Below are 20378 nucleotides of genomic sequence, written 5' to 3'. Positions count from 1 at the left end.
CTATGGGGTCGCAAAGAGTTGGACACGACTGAAGTGACTTAGCAATGAGTTGAATGAACTTAGAGCCTGTTATACAGACTGAAGTAAGTCAGAAAGAGAAAGATAAATGTAATATTCTAACACATGTATACATAATCTAGAAAAATGGTACAGAAGAATGTATTTACAGGAAAGCAATGGAGAAACAGACATAGAGAATAGACTTATGGACATGGGCAGAAGGGAGGAGAGGGTGAGATGTATGGAAAGAGTAACATGGAAGCTTATATTACCATATGTGAAATAGATAGCCAACAGGGATTTGATGAATGACTCAGGAAACTCAAACAGGGTCTCTGTATCAATCTAGACGGTTGGGATGGGGAGGGAGATTCCAAAGGGAGGGGATATATGTATACCTTTGGCTGATCCATGTTGAGTTTGACAGGAAACAACAAAATTCTGTAAAGCAATTATCTTTCAATTAAAAATAAACAAACAAAAAAAGAAGTAACTGGATATTCAGATATTCCTACTTCTCCATGTAGTAAGTTAACTGCTGCCATTATCACCCAGTAAAATCTAGAGATTTATTCCTTAAAAACGCTCACTCTCCAAATTAGGCGATTACCTGCACATGTGAGGGAGGCTTTACCAAACTGAAAAACAGGCATGAAAGCAGAAATTTAAGTAATGTTAACATCATTAACCTTCTTCCTCCTCTTAGAGACTGTTGAACATACAGAGGAGAATTTACCAAGGCTGGAGAAGAAGTCAGAAGAAAATCTGGGAAAGTCTTTGGGATCAAAAGAAAAACAAGGAAGAATATGGAAATTAAAGCAATCATTAGCAAGATGGATTCACTATGATTAGTGCTTAAATGGTATTAATAACGTACCTCAAGAATATTGATCTTACCTGATTTATGTTGAAAATCATATAGGTATGAATTAGGGATGGAGAACAGGAAGAGAAAGAGGGATATTTGTGTGTATTTGTGTGTGTGTGTGTTTGTTTCAGTGAGCATTTGTACAGTTATGATGAGCAGGTGACAGTGGTACCTACTGTCAAATTCCATAGGGATCCACATTAGAAAACTCTTAGAGTAATTGAAATTTGAGATGAAGAGACACTGCAGAAGCTATGTAAGTGAGAAGAAAGGCCAAAAATTTCAAGGAGATGGATTCTCTGGGTTCTTGAAGACTAGATGAAAATGATGAGTGAGAATTGCTTATGCTTCATTCATGGGTTCATTGTTTGGAGATTGGTGAAGATAGCTTTGAAAAGTATAATCCAGAAGACCAGCAGTGGAAACTGTAAGAAAATGCTGAATTCAATTTAGGGCACATTGAGCTGGAGGGACACAAGTATAAATAAGAGAGAATTGTCTCAAAGGCCATTATGTTAGAAGACCAGGTATAAGTAAACATCAGTCAACAAGTCTTAAACACAGGTTTTTGCTATTGAGGGAACATATGACAGTATCTGGAGAACATCTTCATTTTCACAATTGGTGATGGGGAGACACTAATGGGTTGCAGAAAGGGATGCTTTGCATCCTGTAATACACAGGATCATCTCGCCAAAATTATCTAGACCGAAATGTCAGTAGTGCCAGATTTCATTTGCGCCAAGTTAAGAAATCCTGATATTATGAATACAGTTGGGGAGAAGTACCAACATTTCTCAATCTATTATTACATGTTAGCTATGTTCCTAATACTTTGTGTGACATAACTCATTTAACCCTCAAAATGGTCCTATGAGATAGCTCACTTGCAAATCTCATTTTATAGATATACATATATCTGTCTCTCTCTATATATGCAAGGATCAGACAGATTATATCATTGTCTATAGTCTCACAATTAAGAAGTTTAACTTCAAGAATTAAACTTTAGGGGCACACTAATAATCTCATAACCATTTTGCTGCACCTCTTTACAGAGATGAAATCCATAAGCAAGAAAATGCTAAAGCTATGACATACTAATGCAATCCCAGAGATGCTAGGAAAGTGCTAACCATGGCAAGTAATCATGACCCAGATGTTCCTTTTGAGAACTGGGCATAAGTTCCAGGAGATGATGAAGAAGTGAATATTAGCTCACACACTCATCTTCTTTGGGAACTAAGAATTCTTATTGTGAAACTGTAAATTGAGTAGAACATTGTGTCCCAAAAGATCAATGACACAGGGTGGAAACACAGACTCATTAATTTCCACCCTCAGTGGGCTCATTTAACTTGAAATCTTGAGGGAGAGAATAATTTTCTATTTTTCTACTCAACTTTCCCAGAGTACAAGGAATGGGATAGATTCTTATTTGCATCACCTGATTGTTTTGGAGATCCTATAAGGTTGCTTTCCTCTTTGCAAATGAATAAGACCTTCTGGGAAAATTCTCAAATTTATGGGCTGTTCTGTAGCATGTCAAAGACTGAGGACCACAGCGATGGATACTGCCTTGTTCATCGTCAGAAACTTTGAACCTCATGGACTGTAGGGCAGAAGGAGCCTTAAGGTTCAGTGGCAGTGAGCCATCGAGGAAAAAGCAGGTGAATGTTGAATTGCCTTTGTTTCAATTCCCCTCAAACCTCAAACTATATAAATGAATGGTTTTGAGGAACACTGCCTGTTTATTGCTGTTTTCAGCCCTTATCTTGAACAGAGCCTGGAGAGAGGCAGGAACGTTGTGTAGAGACACTGAGAGTCTATCTGCATTTGTTCAGCACAGAGACAAACAAAAGGAGTAAGGGCAGAAAGAAGAAAATGAGAAATCTGCAGTAATAATCATCAGAAGTCTTGTATTTTGAATGCTTTGCTGAGTGTTTAGACAACCCTGGGGTTATAAACCAAGAGATCCAGCTCTCACTCTGGAGACAAAGAGGGAAGATCCATTAAGTTCCCTTGTTAATCTTACTTTCTGCTCCTGTTCCTCTAGACCATGACTGTGGAGTAAATGACTATGGAAAATATCTCCTCCGTGAGTGAGTTTATCCTTATGGGATTGACAGACCAACCTAAACTCCAGCTACCCCTGTTTTCTCTGTTTCTGCTGAACTACCTGGTCACTGTGGTGGGCAATTTATTCTTGATGATTCTAATTTGTCTAAATTCACACCTGCACACACCCATGTACTTTTATCTCTTCAATCTGTCCTTCATTGATCTCTGTTACTCATCTGTCTTTACTCCCAAAATGCTAATTAGCTTTATTTCCGACAGGAATGTTATCTCCTTTACAGGATGTATGTCTCAGCTGTTTTTCTTCTGCTTTTTTGTCAACTCTGAGTGCTATGTGTTGACAGCCATGGCCTATGATCGCTATGTGGCCATCTGTAAGCCCTTGCTGTATACAGTGGCCATGTCCCCTCAGGTGTGTTCTCAGCTGATGTCTGGTTCATATGCGATGGGTTTTGCTGGAGCCATAGTCCACACAGGATCTATGATGAGGCTGATATTTTGTGATTCCAATATCATTAACCATTACCTGTGTGACATCTTCCCACTGCTCCAGCTCTCCTGCAGCAGCACGTATGCCAATGAGATTGTGGTTTCTGCTGTTGTGGGAACAGTTGTCATATTATCTAGTCTCATTATCTTTATTTCTTATGTTTTGATTCTTTTCAATATCCTTCATATACCATCATCTAAAGGTGCCTTGAGCACCTGTTTTTCCCACATTACAACAGTTAGTCTATTCTATGGATTTGGGCTGCTCACTCATGTCAAGCTACCATCTTCTAGGTTTGTGGATCAGGGAAAGTTTTTCACAGTGTTTTCCACCAATGTGGTACCCATGCTGAACCCTTTCATTTATAGCCTCAGGAACAAGGATGTCAAAATTGCTGTGAAGAAAATCCTGAAGAGAATTACAAACTGAACCAAGTCATTTATATTTCTTTGCCTTTTTTCTTTTCTCTGCTCCACTTTATCCTGTTTCTCCCATTCTTTTTTCATATAATTTGTCTTTCTAATGTATTCTTGACAGAACTTTATCTCTAATGGGTCTGATGTCTTTTCTTCTCTTGCCACATAATGTAACTCTGTGAACCTATTCTTTGCCTGAAGAACCATCCTCAGCCCTAAGTGATCCAATACCACTTGCAGACAAGGGACCAATAACCTTTCCCATCTAATGATAAAACTCTTATTTTCCTTATGTGTCATTCTCATCCAAGGTAAGCTACGGGTGTCTGTTCAGTCTAACCATTTCTTTTCTTTCTTGCTTTCCTTACACTGATCCCTCTGCTATTTCAATAGTATCTTTACTTACCATTGCATTCAAACAGAAATGTAATGACAAAAATGTGGACATGGTAAAGTTGTAAAAATTTCCCCAAAATTTCAGAATTCTTTTAGTAATATCTCCTGTTTTATATTTTATATGCAACACAGGTAAAGAAATTGAATAGTTTGTTGAACCAGCCATAGTTCTTTCTTTTATCCTTGAAGATACTTGAAAATGAATAAGCTACAGTATTCCACTCACCTCTCTGAATCCAGACCAATAACATATGCCTCTTTTTATTGTATTGGTCAATTGATATGTTGTCATAAATATAATTGAAATTGTCATCAACTTGTCCATTTATCTGTGGGTTGTAATTGTGATTAAACTTACACAGTGATATTTTTGGCTACAGAATATGTTATCAAGTGTTTGGTCAGAATTTGCTGTCTCACTGTGCAAGGAGGCCTCCCTTTTGCAAAGGAAGATGTATTTCCCGCTTTCCAAAGCAAAGCAAAAATATCTGGCAGAAACCTTGTTCTATTGTGATGTATTCTATTAACTTGTAAATTTCACTCATTCCTTTTGTCTGTTAGATGAAAAATTAAATATGTAGTTAATGTGTGTCAGAATTTTATAAATGGTCTTAAAATACAAGTCTCATATTTTTTCTTTTTTTTTGGGCGGGGGAGGTGGCTGAGTAAATAGTTGTCTTACTTGCTCAGAATCACACAGCTAAAAATGCAGAGACTAGTCTTTAACCCACTGTTCACCTCATGAAAACATGGAAGGAAAGAAAAGCTGTGAAGGGACAGAGAGAACATCTGGAGGGTTGTTTCTGAAAGAGCTTCAAAATGGGAATTTTCCATTATGAATGTATCTCAAAAAACTAAAAATAGAAATACAATCTATCCCAGCAGTTCCACTCCTGGGTATATATCTGAAAAATATGTATATGCTATTTCAAAAAGATCTCTGTACTTCAATGTTCATAGCAGCATTATCTATCATTGCCAAGATATGGGAGCAACTGATAAATGTTCAACAGATGAATAGATAAGATGTGGTAAATATATACAATGGAGTATTACTCATCCATCAAAAGCATGAACATTTCCCATTTACAGCAAAGTGGATGGACTTGGAGGGTATTATGCTAAGTGGAGTAAGTCAGGAAAAAAAGACAAAGATGATATCACTTATATGTGAAATCAGAAAACTGTAAAAAATTAGTGAATATAGCAAAAAAAAAAAAAAAAAAACACAGACTCACTGATGTAGAGAACAAATTTATGTTTACCTGTGGGGAAAAGGAAGTTGGAAGAGGATAAAGGGATAGGTGATTAAGAGGTATAAACTATTATGTATAAAATAAGCTATAAGGATATATTGTACAACACAGGAGATATAGCCAGGATATTTATAATAACTAAATGGAAAATAACCTCTAAGAATTGTGAATCACTATATTGTACAATTGTAACTCATATAATATTGTACATCAACTACAATACAATAAATAAATAAAGAGTTTGGGGGTAATTGATATTTCATTCATATAACAAATGGAAAAATTACATTCCAGAAACAAGTACACATTTACATTAGGATTTTTAAGATTTATTTGAAAATGTTATCTAGTAGATAAAATCATCACAATACAGCTTTAAATATAAGAATATTTTCAGTTTTAGATAATTTATGTTACTATGATAAAGGTTGAAAATACCTATTTTTCTTACTTTATCATCAAACATGACAGGCATGCTAGAATGCTCACTGAACATTCATTTATGGTTTAATAAATAATTTAAAATTTAAATTAATATCTACAAATGTCATGAAATGTTTCCAACATAGTTTATTCAGTACTTATAGCTGTATTTTTCCCCCATGTGTATTTGTCCTCAAAAATCTAGCTAAATGACATGAGATAGATAAGTTTTAAAATAGCTTATTTAGTAATTTTCTGGTGGAGTTTTAGGGTTTTCTACGTAGAGGATCATGTCGTCTGCTAACAGTGAGAGTTTTACTTCTTCTTTTCAAATTTGGATTACTTTTATTTCTTTTTCTGCTCTGATTGCTGTGGCCAAAACTTCCAAAACTATGTTGAAGAGTAGTGATGAGAGTGGACACCATTGTCTTGTTCCTGACTTTAGGGGAAATGCTTTCAATTTTTCACCATTGAGGATAATGGTATCTGTAGCTTTGTCATATACAGCTTTTATTATGTTGAGGTATGTTCCTTCTATTCCTGCTTTCTGGAGAGTTTTTGTCATAAATGGATGTTGAATTTTGTCAAAGGTTTTCTCTGCACCTATTGAGATAATCATATGGCTTTTATTTTTCAATTTGTTAACGTGATGTATTACACTGATTGATTTGTGGATATTGAAGAATCCTTGCATCCCTGGGATAAAGCCCACTTGGTCATGATGTACGATCTTTTTAATGCATTGTTGGATTCTGACTGATAGAATTTTGTTTAGGATTTTTGCATCTATGTTCATCAGTGATATTGGCCTGTAATTTTCTTTTTTTGTGGCATCTTTGTCAGGTTTTGGTATTAGGGTGATGGTGGACTCATAGAATGAGTTTGGAAGTTTACCTTCCTCTGCAATTTTCTGAAAGAGTTTGAGCAGGATAGGTGTTAGCTCTTCTCTAAATTTTTGATAGAATTCAGCTGTGAAGCCGTCTGGACCTGGGCTTTTGTTTGCTGGAAGATTTCTGATTACAGTTTCATTTTCCGTGCTTGTGATGGGTCTGTTAAGATTTTCTATTTCTCCCTGGTTAGGTTTTGGAAAGTTGTACTTTTCTAAGAATTTGTCCATTTCTCCCAAGTTGTCCATTTTATCAGCATATAATTGCTGGTAGTCTCTTATGGTCCTTTGTGTTTCTGTGTTGTCTGTTGTGATCTCTCTATTTTCATTTCTAATTTTATTGATTTGATTTTTCTCCCTTTGTTTCTTGATGAGTCTGGCTAATGGTTTGTCAATTTTATTTATCCTTTCAAAGAACCAGCTTTTGGCTTTGTTGGTTTTTGCTATGGTCTCTTTTGTTACTTTTGCATTTATTTCTGCCCTAATTTTTAAGATTTCTTTCCTTCTACTAATTAATATACTAAAGTTGCAGGATATAAAATCGACACACAGAAATCCCTTGTATTCCTATACACTAATAATGAGAAAATATAAAGAGAAATTAAGGAAACAATTCCATTCACCACTGCAATGAAAAGAATAAAATACTTAGGAATAAATCTACCTAACGAAACAAAAGACCTATATATAGAAAACTATAAAACACTGGTGAAAGAAATCAAAGAGGACACTAATAGATGGAGAAATATACTGTGTTCATGGACTGGAAGAATCAATATAGTGAAAATGAGTATACTACCCAAAGCAATCTATAGGTTCAATGCAATCCCTATCAAGATACCAATGGTACTTTTCACAGAGCTAGAACAAATAATTTCACAATTTGTATGGAAATACAAAAAACATCAAATAGCCAGAGCAATCTTGAGAAAGAAGAATGGAACTGGAGGAATCAACCTGCCTGACTTCAGGCTCTACTACAAAGCCACAGTCATTAAGACAGTATGGTACTGGCACAAAGACCATAATATAAGTCAATGGAACAAAATAGAAAGCCCAGAGATAAATCCATGTACCTATGGACACCTTATCTATGACAAAGGAGGCAAGAATATACAATGGAGAAAAGACAATCGCTTTAACGTGTGGTGCTGGGAAAACTAGTCACCCACTTGTAAAAGAATGAAACTAGAACACTTTCTAACACCATGCACAAAAATAAACTAAAAATGGATTAGAGATCTAAATGTAAAACCAGAAAGTATAAAACTCTTAGAGGAGAACATAGGCAAAACACTCTCTGACATAAATCACAGCAGGATCCTTCTTTGGAGAGATGTATGTTTAGTTCTTTGGACCATTTTTTGATTGGGTCATTTATTTTTCTGGAATTGAGCTGCAGGATTTGCTTGTATATTTTTGAGATTAATTCTTTGTCAGTTGCTTCATTTGCTATTATTTTCTCCCATTTTGAAGGCTGTCTTTTCACCTTGCTTATAGTTTCCTTTGTTGTGCAGAAGCTTTTAATTTTAATTAGGTCCCATTTGTTTATTTTTGCTTTTATTTCCAATATTCTGGGAAGTCGGTAATAGAGGATCCTATTGCAGTAGAGCCTGAAGTCAGGCAGGTTAATTCCTCCAGTTCCATTCTTCTTTCTCAAGATTGCTCTGGCTATTCGAAGTTTTTTGTATTTCCATACAAATTGTGAAATTATTTGTTCTAGCTCTGTGAAAAGTACCATTGGTATCTTGATAGGGATTGCATTGAACCTATAGATTGCTTTGGGTAGTATACTCATTTTCACTATATTGATTCTTCCAGTCCATGAACACAGTATATTTCTCCATCTATTAGTGTCCTCTTTGATTTCTTTCACCAGTGTTTTATAGTTTTCTATATATAGGTCTTTTGTTTCGTTAGGTAGATTTATTCCTAAGTATTTTATTCTTTTCATTGCAGTGGTGAATGGAATTGTTTCCTTAATTTCTCTTTATATTTTCTCATTATTAGTGTATAGGAATACAAGGGATTTCTGTGTGTTGGTGTCTTTTTTTAATATCACAAATATTTCTGGAGTTTCTTAGCAGGATATCTAGTCACAATTCACATAATTAATAATTTTCTATTTATTTTGATTATTTTCAAAAATGCTACATCATGAATTTCCCCATTCTACCTAATTCTGTGAGTATAGCATTTTCAAAATTGAATGTGATCTACTGGAATGATCCTAAACATAGATCTAAGGTTGTAGATACAAAGAATGAAGGAAAAATTTCAAAGTGAAACCTAAAATTAAAATGTAAAAATGTACAATCTTTGAGTAAAGATTACTACAGACTGAATGTTTGTGTCCTCCTGTAATTCATATTTTGAAACCTAATCCTCGATGTGATGGCCTTCAGTTCAGTTCAGTTCAGCTCAGTCGCTCAGTCGTGTCCGACTCTTTGCGACCCCATGAATGCAGCACACCAGGCCTCCCTGTCCATCATCAACTCCTGGAGTTCACTCAGACTCAAGTTCATTGAGTCAGTGATGCCATCCAGCCATCTCTTCCTCTGTCTCCCCCTTCTCCTCCTGCCCCCAATCCCTCCCAGCATCTCTTTTCCAATGAGTCAACTCTTCACATGAGGTGGCCAAAGTACTGGAGTTTCAGTTTCAGCATCAATCCTCCAAAGAAATCCCAGGGCTAATCTCCTTCAGAATGGACTGGTTGGATCTCCTTGTGGTCCAAGGGACTCTCAAGAGTCTTCTCCAACACCACAGTTCAAAAGCATCGATTCTTCGGTGCTCAGCCTTCTTCACAGTCCAACTCTCACATCCATACATGATCACTGCAAAAACCATAGCCTTGACTAGACGGACCTTAGTTGGAAAAGCAAAGTCTCTGTTTTTGAATATGCTATCTAGGTTGGTCATAACTTTTCTTCCAAGGAGTAAGCGTCTTTTAATTTCATGGCTGCAGTCACCATCTGCAGTGATTTTAGAGCCCCCCAAAATAAAGTCTGACACTGTTTCCACTGAATCCCCATGTATTTCCCATGAATTGATGGGACCAGGTCCATGATCTTCGTTTTCTGAATGTTGAGTTTAAGCCAACTTTTTCACTCTCCACTTTCAAGAGGCTTTTTAGTTCCTCCTCACTTTCTGCCATAAGGGTGGTGTCATTTGCATATCTGAGGTGATTGATATTTCTCCCAGCAATCTTGATTCCAGCTTGTGCTTCTTCCAGCCCAGTGTTTCTCATGATATACTCTGCATATGAGTTAAATAAGCAGGGTGACAACATACAGCTTTGACGTACTCCATTTCCTATTTGGAACCAGTCTGTTCTTCCATGTCCAGTTCTAACTGTTGCTTCCTGTCCTGCATACAAATTTCTCAAGAAACAGATTAGGTGGTCCTATGTTCCCATCTCTTTCAGAATTTTCCAGTTTCTTGTGATCCACACAGTCAAAGGCATTTGCATAGTCAATAAAGCAGAAATAGCTGTTTTTCTGGAACTCTCTTGCTTTTTCCGTGATGCAGCGAATGTTGGCAATTTGATCTCTGGTTCCTCTACCTTTTCTATAACCAGCTTGAACATCAGGAAGTTCATGGTTCATGTATTGCTGAAGCCTGGCTTGGAGAATTTTGAGCATTACTTTACTAACATGTGAGATAAGCCCAATTGTGCGGTAGTTTGAGCATTCTTTGGCATTGCCTTTCTTTGGGATTGGAATGAAAACTGACCTTTTCCAGTCCTGCGGCTACTGCTGAGTTTTCCAAATTTGCTGGCATATAGAGTGCAGCACTTTCACAGCGTCATCTTTCAGGATTTGAAATAGCTCAACTGGAATTCTATCACCTCCACTAGCTTTGCTCGTAGTTATGCTTTTTAAGGCCCACTTGACTTCACATTCCAAAATGTCTGACTCTATATGAGTGATCACACCTTCTTGATTATCTGGGTCTTGAAGATCTTTTTTGTACAGTTCTTCTGTGTATTCCTTCCACCTCTTCTTAATATCTTCTGCTTCTGTTAGGTCCATACCATTTCTGTCCTTTATCGAGCCCATTTTTGCATGAAATGTTCCTTTGGTATCTCTAACTTTCTTGAAGAGATCTCTAGTCTTTCCCATTCTGTTGCTTTCCTCTATTTCTTTGCATTGATCACTGAGGAAGGCTTTCTTATCTCTTCTTGCTATTCTTTGGAACACTGCATTCAGATGCTCATATCTTTCCTTTTCTCCTTTTCTTTTTGCTTCTCTTCTTTTCTCAGCTATTTGTAAGGCCTCCCCAGACAGCCATTTTGCTTTTTTGCATTTCCTTCCACGGGGATGGTCTTCATCCCTGTCTCCTGCACAATGTCATGAACCTCAGTCCATAGTTCATCAGGCACTCTATCTATCAGATCCAGTCCCTTAAATCTATTTCTCACTTCCACTGTATAATCATAAGGGATTTGATTTAGGTCATACCTGAATGGTCTAGTGGTTTTTCCCTAATTTCTTCAATTTAAGTCTGAATTTGGTAATAAGGAGTTCATGATCTGAGCCACAGTCAGCTCCTGGTCTTGTTTTTGTTGACTGTATAGAGCTTCTCCATCTTTGGCTGCAAAGAATATAATCAATCTGATTTCGGTGTTGACCATCTGGTGATGTCCATGTATAGAGTCTTCTCTTGTGTTGTTGGAAGAGGGTGTTTGTTATGACCAGTGCATTTTCTTGGCAAAACTCTATTAGTCTTTGCCCTGCTTCATTCCATATTCCAAGGCCAAATTGACCTGTTACTCCAGGTGTTTCTTGACTTCCTACTTTTGTATTCCAGTCCCCTATAATGAAAAGGACATCTTTTTGGGGTGTTAGTTCTAAAAGGTCTTGTAGGTCTTCATAGAACCATTCAACTTCAGCTTCTTCAGCATTATTGGTTGGGGCATAGTCTTTGATTACTGTGGTATTGAATGGTTTCCCTTGGAAACGAACAGAGATAATTCTGTCATTTCTGAGATTGCATCCAAGTACTGCATTTTTGGACTCTTTTGTTGACCATGATGGCTACTCCATTTCTTCTGAGGGACTCCTGCCCGCAGTAGTAGACATAATGATCATCTGAGTTAAATTAACCCATTCCAGTCCATTTTAGTTCACTGATTCCTAGAATGTTGACGTTCACTCTTGCCATCTCTTGTTTGACCACTTCCAATTTGCCTTGATTCCTGGACCTGACATTCCAGGTTCCTATGCAATATTGCTCTTTACAGCATCGGACCTTGCTTCTATCACCAGTCACATCCACAGCTGGGTATTGTTTTTGCTTTGGCTCCATCCCTTCATTCTTTCTGGAGTTATTTCTCCACTGATTTCCAGTAGCATATATGGGCACCTACTGACCTGGGGAGTTCCTCTTTCAGTGTCCTATTATTTTGCATTTTCATACTGTTCATGGGGTTCTCAAGGCAAGAATACTGAAGTGGTTTGCCATTCCCTTCTCCAGTGGACCACATTCTGTCAGACCTCTCCACCATGACTCGCCTGTTTTGTGTGGCCCCACGGGCATGGCTTAGTTTCATTGAGTTCGACACAGCTGTGGTCCTAGTGTTTTTAGATTAACTAGTTTTCTGTGAATATGGTTTCGGTGTCTCTGCCTTCTGATGCCCTCTTGCAGCACCTACTGTCTTACTTGGGTTTTTCTTACCTTGGACATTTTGTATATCTTCACAGCTGCTCCAGCAAAGCGCAGCTGCTGGTCCTTACTTTGGACGAGGGGTATCTCCTCACCACAGCCCTGCCTGACCTCGAGGCCCTCCTGCACCTGCGCAGCCACCTCTCCTTGGACGTGGGTTTGCTTCTCCCAGCCGCCGCCCCTGGCCTCAGTCATGGGGTAGCTCCTCTTGGCCGCCACCCCTAGGGCATGGGGTCCTCCCGTCTTCTGCCCTTGACCTCGGACGTGGGGTAGCTCTTCTCAGCCTCGCTAAGTGCGCCCGTCGCAGCCGCCCGCGCTAAGCCTTAGGAGGGGAGATGGCCTTAGGAGGTGAGAATTGTGATAGCTGATTAGAGCAAAAGGATAGAACTCTCATGAGTGGGATCAGGTTTTTTTTTTTTTATAAAAGAGACAGCAAAGAGGTCTCCTTTCTCTTTGGTCCTGAGAGGATATAGCAAGAAATGGCAGGCTCTGAACCAAGAAGAGGGACTTCACCAGACACTGAATCTTCCAATGCCTTGATCTTGGACTTCCTTGGATCCAGAACTTTGAGAAATAAACTTTGGTTTTTTTATAAGGCCCTCAATCTGTAGATTTTACTGTGTGTGTGTGTTTCTGTGTTCGTTCTCAGTCACATCTGACTCTTTGCCACCCTATGGGCTGGAACCCACCAGGCTTTTCTATCCTGAATTCCCATGGAATTCTCCAGGCAAGAATACTGGAGTGGGTTGCCATTCCTTTCTCCAGGGGATCTTCCCAACCTAGGGATCAAACCTGGGTGTCCTGCATTGTAGGCACTTTCACATCTGAGCCACCAGGGAAGCCCCAGATTTTATTGTAGCAGCCAAAATGGAATCATACAATGTCTTTTAATCTTTTCAATATTTCTCCCTTTAGAGTTGCCTTGCAAAAAAAATCCCATATTTGTGGTAGCACAGGTCACTGTTCTGGATTTTGAATTGTGACCACTTCTTATTCTGTGCAGTTTGACAAATTTCAGAGTCTGGTACTTTCTTTTACTACTAAGGGTACTCTGCTATATAGGTTAAAATGATACTGTTTTTCCCTACTGCTGTTGTTGCTAAGTAACTTCAGTCGTGTCCGACTCTGTGCGACCCCATAGATGGCAGCCCACCAGGCTCCCCCGTCACCAGCATTCTCCAGGCAAGAACACTGGAGTAGGTTGCCATTTCCTTCTCCCATGCGTGAAAGTGAAAAGTGAAAGTGAAGTCACTCAGTCGTGTCTGACCCTCAGCGACCCAATGGACTGTAGCCTATCAGGCTCCTCCATCATGGGATTTTCCAGGCAAGAGTACTGGAGTGGGGTTCCAATGCCTTCTCTGTTTTTTCCCTACTAAATGTTGTTTATTCTCTAGGTTGTGTCTGACTCTTCTGTGACCCCATGGACTCTAGACCAGCAGACTCCTCTGTACATGGGATTTCCCAGGAAATAATGCTGGAGTGGGTTGCCAGTTTCTTCTCCAGTGTATCTTCCGGACCCAGGGATTGAACCCAAGTCTCCTTTGCAGGTGGATTCTTTACCACTAAGCCACTAAGGAAGCCCTACTAAATATGTCTGTGTGTGTGCTTAAATAAATACATATTTATGTATTCTTTAGGTTTCCCTGATGGCTCAGACAGTAAAGAATCCTCCTGCAGTGAAAGAGGTTCAGGTTCAATCCCTAGATTGGGAAGATACCCTGGAGAAGGAGCAATCTTTTCCAGTATTCTTGCCTGGAGAATTCCATGGACAGAGGAGCATGGTGGACTATAGTCCACAGGGTAGCAAAGAGTTGGGCATGACTGAGTGACATTCTATGTTCTCTCTATTCTATTCTTCAGCTTTATGATTTCTCTTTAGGTAACATACATATCCATTCCATTAAAGTCAGTTTTCAGTGCTTTATCTTAATCTTTTTTAGAAAATATTTCAACTTGTCTTCATTTTCATTGACTCTCTGCTTTGGTGTCTGCACATTACACAAAACACCCATCTGTTCTAATTTTCATGGTCTAGCCTTGTGCTGGAGAAATCACTAATAAGCCTGGCTGGTGTTGACTGCTCAACCTTTGTGTTAGTTCAGCCTTCTCTCTTTGTTCTTAGTGGGCTTCCAGGTATTCCAAGTATGCTTCATTCCCTCAGTGGTCTAAAACAAGCAAGACCGAAGCCAAGTCCACATGCAGCCCCCAGATATGCTGTGTCCTGAGATGTATGGTGCACTTCCTTCCTCTCCAGGGAAAGCTGTAAGAGAGGAGTTTTCAGTACTTTGTTCTCTGTTGATCCAGTGAGGGGGAGCTATAGTGGCTTCCAGCACAATCCATCATCTTGGTTCTCTCTCATCCTGGATAGCTACAGAATTCTGTATCCTGGGTCCCCTATGCTTTCTGATACACAGGCTGTCTTGAAGCCAGTCTCCTGGACAGCCCGAAGAAAAGTTGGGGCTTTGGCCACACATTTCATACTTTTCCTTCCACAAGGAGAAGCTAGAACTGGGGAGTTGGTCCCAACCTGAAGGTTCTTTGGAAGAATAAATATTATGGAAAGAGGATTTTCTGAATTTCCCTAACAATTTCTGTATAACTAATTTCACACATTACTAGGAGCTGGACCTTTTTTAGTCTCTGGATTTCTTAAAGGAAATCTGTACCTGAAATGTTTCTGAATCAGTGTATTCATGGAAGGTAGGTGGTTCTAGGGCTTCCTTTTAAGTCATCTTGCTGAATAGGAAACAGGAGTTTATTTTCAGCTTTTCCTTGGGGAATGTATAATCTCTATGAAAGTGAAAGTTGCTCAGTCCTGTCCAGCTTTTGCAACCCCATGGACTGTAAGTCCATGGAATTCTCCACGCGAGAATACTGGAATGGGTAGCCATTCCCTTCTCCAGGGGATCTTCACAACCTAGGAATAGAACCCAGGCCTCTTGCATTGCAGGCACATTCTTTACCAGCTAAGCCACCAGGGAAGCCAAAAATGTATTTTGGCTGCACCACGTGGCATGTGGGATCTTAGTTCATCGACCAGGGTTCGAACTCAATCCCCTGCATTGGAAGCTGAGTATTAACCACTGTAATGCCAGGGAAGTCAATAATGCCTATAGTGAAGGGAAAACTTGAGTAAACTTTTGAATCCCTAAGGGACAAAAGACACAAAATGGTCATATTTTTAAATAAAATCCCCTCAGGTCCCTATTACATTTGGAATGTTTCCTTGGGGAAGTGTCTGAGCAAACTTCTGCCCTGGGATAACTGAGTATATGACATCACTACACTCACATTAAATCTTCTGTGACTTACCAAGTGGCAAAGATGATAATTATAAAAACTCAATTTGCTCAAAAATTATGAGCTGTAGTTCTGAAAAATTTATGGGGGCATATCAGACATTAAGTGTAGGCTGCATCCTCTTAGAAACAAAGGAAATAAAGCCTCAGAGCCTGAAGTTGCTCTTCCAAGACATGGGGGTAAGAAATCAGATTAAGGAAATAGCAAGGCTGATGGCCTAAGAAAGGTGAGTATCTGAATCCCACTGATATTAATGCCCTCCTTTTGTGATGGATGTTCAGGGAGCTAAGATAGATGACTTTTATTTTTGTAGCCCTGGGATTCAGTGAAACTGGCAGAAGAATATGTTAAAGGAAGGGTGTTGGGAAAGTTTAAAGACATTATTTCATTCAGAGAATGTGTTATCTCAATCAGTTCCATCAAAGGACATCTCACTCTTCTATATTTGTGTTTTTTTATTTTGTGACATGGACCAGTAATTTAATTCCTCCTAGATTCTGGTCCCTTAGTTTTGGTTTAGAAAATCTACTTGATTCTTACTCCACCAAGTCTAATCTGTGTTGGTCAGTACCAGGTTGGTGGGGTTGCTGCCTCTAATTTTACTGTGAAGAAAAGGGTCATGTGAAAGAAGAATTGATGAAAGAGAGAAGGGTGACTATGTCCTGGTCCAAACTTCTCCACAATCCTGTGGTTTTTACAGCAGTCATGTTTGCATATGGAACCAAAGTGCTTCATGCTACAGGCTAAATTCTGATAGTTTTTACTCATACAGCTTATAAAGACTAATGAAAGAATGCCCAAGTCACTCAGTTTCATGATAATGGTAAAATAGACTATGGTCCACAATGATCAGGTCTCAGATCTTGCCAATGCATACAACATTCTTTGGAGAACAGTTGTTGTGGGGAAGTGGAATTTTTCTCTGTATAATTCTTTCTCTTCTGTCCACAGATTCTCTTAGAGAAGAATGGCTTCTGGAAATGGTTCATTTGTGACTGAATTCCTTCTGTTGGGATTAACAGACCAACCAGATCTCCAACTTCCCTTGTTCTTCCTGTTCCTAGTAATATATACAGTCACTGTGCTGGGAAACTTGGGCATGACAACTTTAATTGGGATGAATTCACATCTACACACCCCCATGTACTTTTTCCTCTTTAACTTGTCCTTTATAGATTTCTGTTATTCTTCTGTGTTTACACCCAAAATGCTGGTTACCTTTATATCAAAGAGTAATATTATTTCTTACGTGGGGTGCATGACCCAGCTTTACTTTTTGTGCTTTTTTGCTATTTCTGAAATCTATGTGCTGACATCAATGGCCTACGATCGCTATGTGGCCATCTGTAACCCACTTTTGTATAATGTTGTCATATCCCCTAAAGTGTGTTCCAGCCTTGTCCTTGGTTCTTACTTGATGGCATTTTCTGGTGCCATGGCTCACACTGGAAACATGTTGACACTGACTTTCTGTGATGCAAACATCATCAACCATTTTTTCTGTGACATGCTCCCTCTTCTCCAACTCTCCTGCACAAGTACCCATGTCAATGAACTGGTAATTTTCATTGTGGTGGGCATCAATATCATTGTGCCCAGTCTCACCATCTTTGTCTCTTATGGTCTCATCTTTTCCAGCATCCTCCACATCAAGTCAATGGAAGGAAGATCCAAAGCCCTTAGCACCTGCACTTCCCACATAATTGCTGTTTCCTTGTTCTTTGGGTCAGGTGCATTTGTGTATCTCAAACCATCTTCTGCTGGGTCCAAGGATGAGGGGAAAATTTCTTCTGTCTTTTATACTAATACCGTTCCCTTGCTGAATCCTTTAATTTATAGCTTGAGGAACAAAGATGTTAAGCTTGCTCTGAAAAAAACCCTGAATAAGAGATAGTTTTGATCAAAAGTATTTGTCTGTGCAGTGGGTTATATGACAATGAGATTCTGTGCTTCAATTATATATTATTTGTTGCAGCTTTCTGATCCTATTTTTTCCTTAACCTGGTAAAGGAAATTTGAGTCCTTCAGTTCACTTCAGTTCATTCACTCAGTCGTATCTGACTCTTTGTGACCCCATGAATTGCTGCACGCCAGGCGTCCCTGTCCATCACTAACTCCCGGAGTTCACCCAAACCAACATCCATCGAGTCGGTGATGCCATCCAGCCATCTCATCCTCTGTCATGCCCTTCTCCTACTGCCCCGAATCCCTCCCAGCATCAGAGTCTTTTCCAATGAGTCAACTCTTCGCATGAGGTGGCCAAAGTACTGGAGTTTCAGCTTTAGCATCATTCCTTCCAAAGAAATACCAGGGCTGATTTCTTTCAGAATGGACTGGTTGGATCTCCTTGCAGTCCAAGGGACTCTCAAGAGTCTTCTCCAAAACCACAGTTCAAAAGCATCAATTCTTTGGCACTCAGCTTTCTTCACAGTCCAACTCTCACATCCATACATGACCACAGGAAAAACCATAGCCTTGACTAGATGGACCTTTGCTGGCAAAGTAATATCTCTGCTTTTGAATATGCTATCTAGGTTGGTCATAACCTTCCTTCCAAGGAGTAAGCATCTTTTAATTTCATGGCTGCAGTCACCATCTGCAGTGATTTTGGAGCCAAAAAAATAAATAAATAAATAAAGTCTGACACTGTTTCCACTGTTTCCCCATCTATTTCCAATGAAGTGATGGGACCAGATCCATGATCTTAGTTTTCTGAATGTTGAGCTTTAAGCCAACTTTTTCACTATCCTCTTTCACTTTCATCAAGAGGCTTTTTAGTTCCTCTTCATTTTCTGCCATAAGTGTGGTGTCATCTGCATATCTGAGGTTATTGACATTTCTCCCGGCAATCTTGATTCCAGCTTGTGCTTCTTCCAGTCCAGCATTTCTCATGATGTATTCTGCATATAAGTTAAATAAGCAGGGTGACAGTATACAGCCTTGACGTACTCCTTTTCCTATTTGGAACCAGTCTGTTGTTCCATGTCCAGTTCTAACTGTTGCTTCCTGACCTTGCATATAGGTTTCTCAAGAGGCAGGTCCAGTGGTCTAGTATTCCCATCTCTTTCAGAATTTTCCACAGTTGATTGTGATCCACACAGTCAAAGGCTTTGGCATAGTCAATAAAGCAGAAATAGATGTTTTTCTGGAACTCTCTTGCTTTTTTGATGATCCAGCAGATGTTGGCAATTTGATCTCTGGTTCCTCTGCCTTTTCTAAAACCAGCTTGAACATCTGGAACTTCGCAATTCACATATTGCTGAAGCCTGGCTTGGAGAATTTTGAGCATTACTTTACTAGTGTGTGAGATGAGTGCAATTGTGCAGTAGTTTGAGCATTCTTTGGCATTGCCTTTCTTTGGGATTGGAATGAAAACTGACCCTTTCCAGTCCTGTGGCCACTGCTGAGTTTTCCAAATTTGCTGGCCTATTGAGTGCAGCCGATTTACAGCATCATCTTTCAGGATTTGAAATAGATCAACTGGAATTCTGTCACCTCCACTAGCTTTGTTTGTAGTGATGCTTTGTAAGGCCCACTTGACTTCACATTCCAGGATGTCTGGCTCTAGGTGAGTGAGCATACCATCGTGATTATCTTGGTCATGAAGATCTTTTTTGTACAGTTCTTCTGTGTATTCTTGCCATCTCTTCTTAATATCTTCTGCTTCTGTTAGGTCCATACCATTTCTGTCCTTTATTGAGCCCATCTTTGCATGAAATGTTCCCTTGGTATCTCTAATTTTCTTGAAGAGATCTCTAGTCTTTCCCATTCTGTTATTTTCCTCTATTTCTTTGCATTGATCGCTGAGGAAGGCTGTCTTATCTCTTTTTGTTATTCTTTGGAACACTGCATTCAGATGCTCATATCTTTCCTTTTCTCCTTTGCTTTTCGCTTCTCTTCTTTTCACAGCTATTTGTAAGGCCTCCCCAGACTGCCATTTTGCTTTTTTGCATTTCTTTTCCATGGGGATGGTCTTGATCCCTGTCTCCTGTACAATGTCACAAACCTCAGTCCATAGTTCATCAGGCACTCTATCTATCAGATCTAGTCCCTTAAATCTATTTCTCACATCCACTGTATAATCATAAGGGATTTGATTTAGGTCATACCTGAATGGTCTAGTGGTTTTCCCTACTTTCTTCAGTTTAAGTCTGAATTTGGCAATAAGGAACTCATGATCTTAGCCACAGTCAGCTCCCGGTCTTGTTTTTGTTGACTGTATAGAGCTTCTCCATCTTTGGCTGCAAAGAATATAATCAATCTGATTTTGGTGTTGACCATTGGTGATTTCCATGTGTAGAGTCTTTTCTTGTGCATTTTATTACACTAAGTCTTCTGTGACTTACCAAGTGATGAAAATAATAATAATGAAGAATGTTCGTTTTTCTCTGCTGCTTGGGTGGACTGAAAGGCATAAACAGAAATTGTGATCTATATTTCTAAAAAATTTTGAAGTCAAATCAGATAATACATGTTGGCTGCATTCTCTTAGAATCAATGGAACCAAACTTCAGAACCTGTAATTGCCCTACTAAGACCAGAAGGTAAAACCAATGACAAGAAAGCCCTGAGGTTTTCTAGAGAAAGGAAGGTGCGTTTC

The 20378-nt window shown here is 39.1% G+C and overlaps 2 protein-coding genes across 2 annotated transcripts; both read left to right on the top strand.

The window, feature by feature from the left end:
• The first annotated feature begins 2939 nt into the window (after positions 1–2939).
• On the top strand, positions 2940–3866 carry LOC102272854 (olfactory receptor 8C8). The gene has a single exon (XM_005895426.3). The coding sequence runs from the start codon at positions 2943–2945 to the stop codon at positions 3864–3866; it is 924 nt and encodes a 307-aa protein (XP_005895488.3). The 5' UTR covers positions 2940–2942.
• A 12879-nt stretch (positions 3867–16745) lies between these two features.
• On the top strand, positions 16746–17672 carry LOC102272567 (olfactory receptor 8B3-like). The gene has a single exon (XM_005895425.1). It carries the CDS (start codon positions 16746–16748, stop codon positions 17670–17672), a length of 927 nt encoding a protein of 308 aa, XP_005895487.1.
• The last annotated feature ends 2706 nt before the right edge of the window (positions 17673–20378 follow it).

Source organism: Bos mutus, chromosome 29 (assembly GCF_027580195.1).
Source record: "Bos mutus isolate GX-2022 chromosome 29, NWIPB_WYAK_1.1, whole genome shotgun sequence".
Classification (NCBI taxonomy): domain Eukaryota; kingdom Metazoa; phylum Chordata; class Mammalia; order Artiodactyla; family Bovidae; genus Bos; species Bos mutus.
This window is presented reverse-complemented; position numbering and strand designations above follow the sequence as displayed.

Coding starts and splice junctions, on each gene's coding strand:
- LOC102272854 (XM_005895426.3), top strand. CDS start 2,943: ATGACTATGGAAAATATCTCCTCCGTGAGTGAGTTTATCCTTATGGGA.
- LOC102272567 (XM_005895425.1), top strand. CDS start 16,746: ATGGCTTCTGGAAATGGTTCATTTGTGACTGAATTCCTTCTGTTGGGA.